Below are 5944 nucleotides of genomic sequence, written 5' to 3'. Positions count from 1 at the left end.
GCTTACCCTGTCGATCAATAGTTTCAAGCATGGTTTGAGCACATCCTAGCTTTAGGTGTTTAGTCATAAACTCTTATAATTTATATCACATCAGTTTCACGACTTTCACCCTATGTAAGAAGATCCTACATCTTGGCTACTCGTATTGTAGAAGATAAAATACATTTTTCGTTTCCTATCACAGTAGAAATAGGTAAAATACTGAGATTTACGGAGTATACTTCAGCAAATTCCGATATATTAAAAAATAATTCCAATTCATTTGTGGAAACAATTTCTCCACGAACTAAAAGCAACACTATTTTCGTTCCCAATGATAGATTTAGGATAAATATAACTATAACATACAGGCACGCCGGAGATGAAAAGCAGGTACTTTTGTATAGTAATCTGAATACAAAGATTATGGCTGGGAGGGCACAACTTAAAAGAAAAAAAAAAATTAATAATCAGTTACTCGGAAGATTGGATAGCATGAATAGTTGTAGGCTGAAGTCACTCTCAGTTCGAAAAAAGATGAACAGGTGGAGACAGAAAAATGTGATGGTAAATGAAGCAGGTTGGACAGACAAATAAATGTGAAATATGATATGAAGAAAAATATAAATTAATTAAAAATAAAAAAACATATAAAGTTAAATGGAAGAAATAGGTACAAAAAACTAGATAAAAGAAACTCTGTGAAATTTTAAATAAGAAAAGATTCAATTGAAAATAAATTCTTTGATAAATAAACAAAAACTCAAGAAATAAAAAAATCCAGTGCATACTTTTTCCTCTGCCCTCTTCAGCTTATAAAAGTGTAAAACTATGGCAAATTAAATTTAAAACAAAAATAAGTGTCAACTGATTAGTAAACTGACCAAAATAAATATGATTGAGTGAGTTTCAAACGTTAATATCTGTACGTTTTGGTCTGGTATAACTGAGTTCAGTAGCACTGGCGAGACTATACCGTGGAATGTTGTTGACTCCAGGGGTCAAGATTGGGCGCTGTGGATACAGTGTGGGAGGTGGTGTGAGACTATGTTGTGCCGGCAGGGGAGGAAGCACATTGTACTTGTAAGGGTCCCCGCTTAAGCTGCACAAAAAATATGGTATCTCACATCAACATCAATCAAAACATTACCTCAATGAGGTAGTGGCTCAAGAGCTCTCGCCTATGGCGAGATAGACGGGTTGAATCAGAAGTGGCGATCAGGAGAGCTTCTTTTATTTGGGGTCCTTTAAATAACTGAAGTATGTTATTACAGAAAATTTACATTACTTTTATGGAGTATGATTTTTCAAATTGAGTGAGTGCTGTTTTTCAGAATAGAATTTTGAATGCTCAGATGAAATGTAGAAGCTGGAAAAATGAGCAAATGAGCATTTAGGGTTTGAGTACGCATCGGGTGTGTCATTATCCGGTCATTGATGGGTAACGGTCATCCAGCACAATAAGGTCTGGATTGGATCGATTCGGGTTTGGGGTCATATTTAGTTTATTCCGTTAGGGGTATGGATCAGGTCAATTTTGCCAGTCTACCATGGCGGGATAATGTAACACAATGCCAATGAAGTGAGTTTACCTTGCGTGGTTCCGAGATTGATCTTCAGTACTTGTTATTTCATCGGATGATGGGAAGGATCTTTGAACTGGCGAAACCGTCCAAGGGTTTGATGGTGGTAATTCATGTGAGAAATATCTTCTCCTGATCAACTGAAGAATTCAGTTGACATGTTAGCAAACTGTGCTGTTCAGATAAGAGAAAGGAGGGGGGCAACAGTATACATGATACGGAGTATGAAAGAAATAAAAAAAAAACACACACCAGACGAAAGAACTTTGTCACCGCTTCTTTGTCATATCTTGCTTCTTTGGCAGCCTGTACAGATTATAGATAGTGGCCATGAGAAGCCGCAACGTCATTGAAAGTAAGTATAGAGAAAAAACTGGAATTACATGTTCACATTTTCACCCAGTCAATGATGCCAGGGTTCTTAAATATGAGTAAACTTAAGCTTGCAAACAGACAAGGTCGTTAGCATTTGATTAAATCGCGTTAAAACAGCTCACTCGCTCAACCTGAAGCAGACGTAATTACATAAACAGGTGAACTTTCACCCTCTTAATGAAGACGAAGTTCTTTATTATGAGTGAGGCGTACTTTGATATCGGTTTGTGTTCGAGTCACGTTTGGTAAGACCGTCAATCACTCACCCAAACATGAGTTGATTACAATTTGTACACGGCCTATCTGGTATTCGCACTATTAAGCCTGACTTGTGGAACCCGTTGATAAATAAGTAGGTCAAATTTAATTTTACCCACTCAAGTTGTTAAGATACTATGGTTGTAGACTCAAAGGCACAAGTGAATAGCAGTTCTGAAAACAATATTGACGTATGTGGACTAGAGCTTAGAATCTTACAGCCAACAATGCTCCATTACCAGGAAAGCTCTCAGTTAGTGGTAGCTCCTCACTTGAAGAGAGAATCCCCTGTTTTTCAACCCATTGCCGAGCTACATCCACAAGATTACCGCTGCTTCCTTGATGACCTTCTTTAGCTGCAATGTCTGCTTTATTACTGATCACAATGTATGGCACAGGAAGACCGCCTGGTCCTCCAGATGCCATTGGAGCAGAGAATGATCCAGTTGCTGCCACCTCTGCAGCCCATTTATGCAAGCTAGTTTTTGTTCTTCTCTGTGAAATATCATACACAAAAATGACACCTGCATACAAAGATATAGGTCATTCAATCAAGTTCGCAACAAAACATCCCAATCAATTTTTTCCATGGCCAAAGTACAATCCAATCAGCAGAATGTCCCTCTCGATCACTCTTCTTTGTCTACACTCGTATAACTTCTCTTTCTATACTGCTCATCTAAAACAATAAATTCTTTTTATATTGTCACTTTGTTGTACTTCACAAGTTCACAATGATGGTTCGAACAAAGCAAAATGTCAACTTAACTTGCTATTAAAGTCGGTGGTACTAGCGTCTAGCGATCAATATCGAGTTCAAAACCTGTCAGAATCATTTGTAGCTCCCTTTGCACCACTAACAATAATGGTTCCAAATACTATGGTTCATGTCAGCCGACCATTAATTTTAGGGAATGAGGCCTCGTCGTAGCAACTTGCAATTTGCCTAGATGGTGGTCCTAAACATAGGTTTACACGGCCTTGCCCTTCACAAGACAAATTTTTAGGAAGTTAAATTTACAGACTTGCCGAATCAGGAAGAAAAAGTGGTGCAAGGGTGGAAAGACCTGGCTAAAGGTAACTGTTATAACAAGGTTATTAAACACAGGATTGAGCAACTGACCATTTATTTGATTATAGAAAAGAGATCGACAGTCTTTGTAACGTTCATGCCCTGATACATCCCACAGCTCAACAAAAAAATCTCTTTCACCATCACCTTTAAGGCTATTGGAGGAACTACTGGGGCTTCCATATGTAATGTGCTGAAAGGAATGAAAAGGAAGAAGATTACCAAAATATTGTTTCATACTCAAAGATGGACGTATAAGAAATGTACCTTCACATCAACTGAACATCCAATTGTCTGAGAAGGCCTAACAAAGGAAGAGCCATTGATCATCAATTGTACTAGAGAAGTTTTTCCAACACCTATAGCAAAAGAAAATGTTTCAACTCGAGTGAGAACTATAACTTGCATGAGAGCACTCGGCATCAATCTAGCAAAAATCGAGGTACACTCACAAGTCAGGACCCTTGCATATACAAGTTCACACTTGACATTCAGGCATGACGCTTACAATCATGAAACCCACAAGCTATCAAAGAATAAACATAACTATTAATCTTATAAGCGACCAATATCACTGAAATCCTTGTTCCTTGATATCAAAGTATGGAGAACACTTGAACAAGCTTACATCACTAACCAGTAACCACACAATATTCAAGTATCTTAGTTTACTACATGCATCAAGTTACTGAGGCAATAGAACAGGCTTAACACTTAAAGTTACATACGGCAGAAACAATGATCATTGATAAAAAGCATGAGGGTCAATATTAACCAGTGGAAATCATGAAAGTTAATATCAGCTTGCAACATCCAGCATGCCATATTTCAGAAAGGGTCATAGTATCATTTTTCAGTTAGTCTCTTATTAAAACCGTGGAACATCTGTCATTTACTACTAAGGTTAATCATGTAGAACTAATAAAATGAACATTATATAGAGCAATCTCAAGGTTACCTAATTTGTTACAAATACGCCACATCTCATACATGATACTCTCCTATAGAGTATCTATTATATAGAAGTAGATTTAACGTAAGCACGATGATAGATACAATACACTCCAACAGACTGCCAATTCGCTTGGGTTAGGTTGAAGCCGGTAACACAGGTTATTCTCTCCCCGTAATGAATCCCCTTCGCAATTCAAAATTTCAAATCCACCAAAGGGGGTAAGCATATCCAAGAGAAACACTTAACCAAATCGACATTGTTGGATACACCAAGCCAAATCTACTCCAGACAGCATTTTATCATAGTATCGTCTAAACGAAACTGCTCATTTATGTGCCACCAACAAATCCAACCATAACAACTTCACTGAAACACCCTAGAACAACTCAAAACTCAATCACAACCAACAATATATTTTTCGTGTTGATCAGGAGTATTCCTTACCGACAGCTAAGGCCAGTGCAACTTAACAAAAACCCGAGTTCGAAATTCCACCCACCATCCAATCAACGCAACATTATACAAAGATAACAAACAATTAAACAACATAATTAAAGAAGTTAATTATTCCTAAAATAAGAACAAAAAAAGGAAGAACCTGAATCACCAACAACAAGAACACGAACTTGACCACAAAGAGGTCCACCATTTTGCTCCTTATTATTATTCTCTCTTTCTCTTTCCCTCCAAAACATCATTTACCCCCCTTTTTTACCCACCAAATTGTTGACTAAGCATCGAAATTAGCTCAAAAAAAGAGATGCCCAAAAGCTGAAAACGGTTAAATATCTAAGAACAAGATTAGTGAAAGATCTGAGTTAATAGTACTATAAGTTAGTTACCCAGAAAATTGAATCAATAAAATTATGGAATACCCAGAGAAGATCTGGGAAATGGGTATTTGATTTGAATTGTGTGATTGGATTTGAATGTTTGAATGAAATTGGATGAATTGAGTATGGATCAGAGGGGTGTATACAAAAAATGGTAAGCTTAAGTTGTGTAATGAATGAATGTGTAACTCCTTGCAACAGCATTAACCAGATCTCGTAAGAGCGGGGAAGGGATGGATTGCTTGCTAAATTGTAAGCAATTTCGGTGTGCATTTCACGCGCAATGTTCACTACCAAGGTCACAACTCACAATTAGAGGTGTTAATCGAGTCGGTGGGGTCGTTTGGTGGTTTAGGAATTAAATTGTCTTGAAACCTAATAAAGTTTTTCAAATGAAATTTTTATGGATAAGGAAAGTACATGGGTTAAAGTGGTAATTAAAAAAGGTTATGTTCATTCATGAACATGATTTACTTAATCATGGACATCAATGACCATTATACTCTTCTATTTCAACAACAATTACAATTTACTCAATTACTCTTTCAATTTCATCCCTCCAATTAACCACCACCAATCACCATTCACCACCACCCAACAACCACCGTCCTCCCCTGTCCCACCATTCCATCCTCCGCACACCGTCGGTCAGACCCGCTCTTTATATCCGCCACCCACCTTACTACTCCTAGTTTCGGCAACATGATCTTTCTCAATTTCTTTCTTCCGTTTCGACTTCGACACACATTTACTACTATTATCATTGCTATAGTCATTCTCATACCTCTAATTACTAGTTTTCGCCTCTTCAATCTCCGTAATTTGCCGACTTAAATCCGAATTAATCGCACTATCATTAATATTATTATTAATCAACAAATGCGACGAA

General features: G+C 37.3%; 1 protein-coding gene across 2 annotated transcripts; it reads right to left on the bottom strand.

Moving 5' to 3' along the window:
* Positions 1–221: 221 nt before the first annotated feature.
* On the bottom strand, positions 222–5461 carry LOC141643393 (small GTPase LIP1). Of its 2 annotated transcripts, none has more exons than XM_074452546.1 (7): positions 4821–5461; positions 3535–3626; positions 3319–3460; positions 2415–2719; positions 1815–1868; positions 1572–1702; positions 222–1081 (listed from the first exon to the last, which is right to left on the bottom strand). In XM_074452546.1, the coding sequence occupies exons 1-7, from the start codon at positions 4918–4920 to the stop codon at positions 889–891; spliced, it is 1017 nt and encodes a 338-aa protein (XP_074308647.1). In that variant the 5' UTR covers positions 4921–5461; the 3' UTR covers positions 222–888. The 2 variants fall into 2 exon arrangements, with proteins under 2 accessions (XP_074308647.1, XP_074308648.1); XM_074452547.1 differs by lacking the exon at positions 4821–5461 and adding an exon at positions 4667–4755.
* Positions 5462–5944: the final 483 nt, after the last annotated feature.

Source organism: Silene latifolia, chromosome 2 (genome assembly GCF_048544455.1).
Source record: "Silene latifolia isolate original U9 population chromosome 2, ASM4854445v1, whole genome shotgun sequence".
NCBI lineage: Eukaryota > Viridiplantae > Streptophyta > Magnoliopsida > Caryophyllales > Caryophyllaceae > Silene > Silene latifolia.
This window is presented reverse-complemented; position numbering and strand designations above follow the sequence as displayed.

Coding starts and splice junctions, on each gene's coding strand:
- LOC141643393 (XM_074452546.1), bottom strand. CDS start 4,920: ATGATGTTTTGGAGGGAAAGAGAAAGAGAGAATAATAATAAGGAGCAA. Junction 3,627..4,820: donor TCTTGTTGTTGGTGATTCAG/GTTCTTCCTTTT, acceptor CTTTTGCTATAG/GTGTTGGAAAAACTTCTCTA. Junction 1,082..1,571: donor CAATCTCGGAACCACGCAAG/GTAAACTCACTT, acceptor TTTTTTGTGCAG/CTTAAGCGGGGACCCTTACA.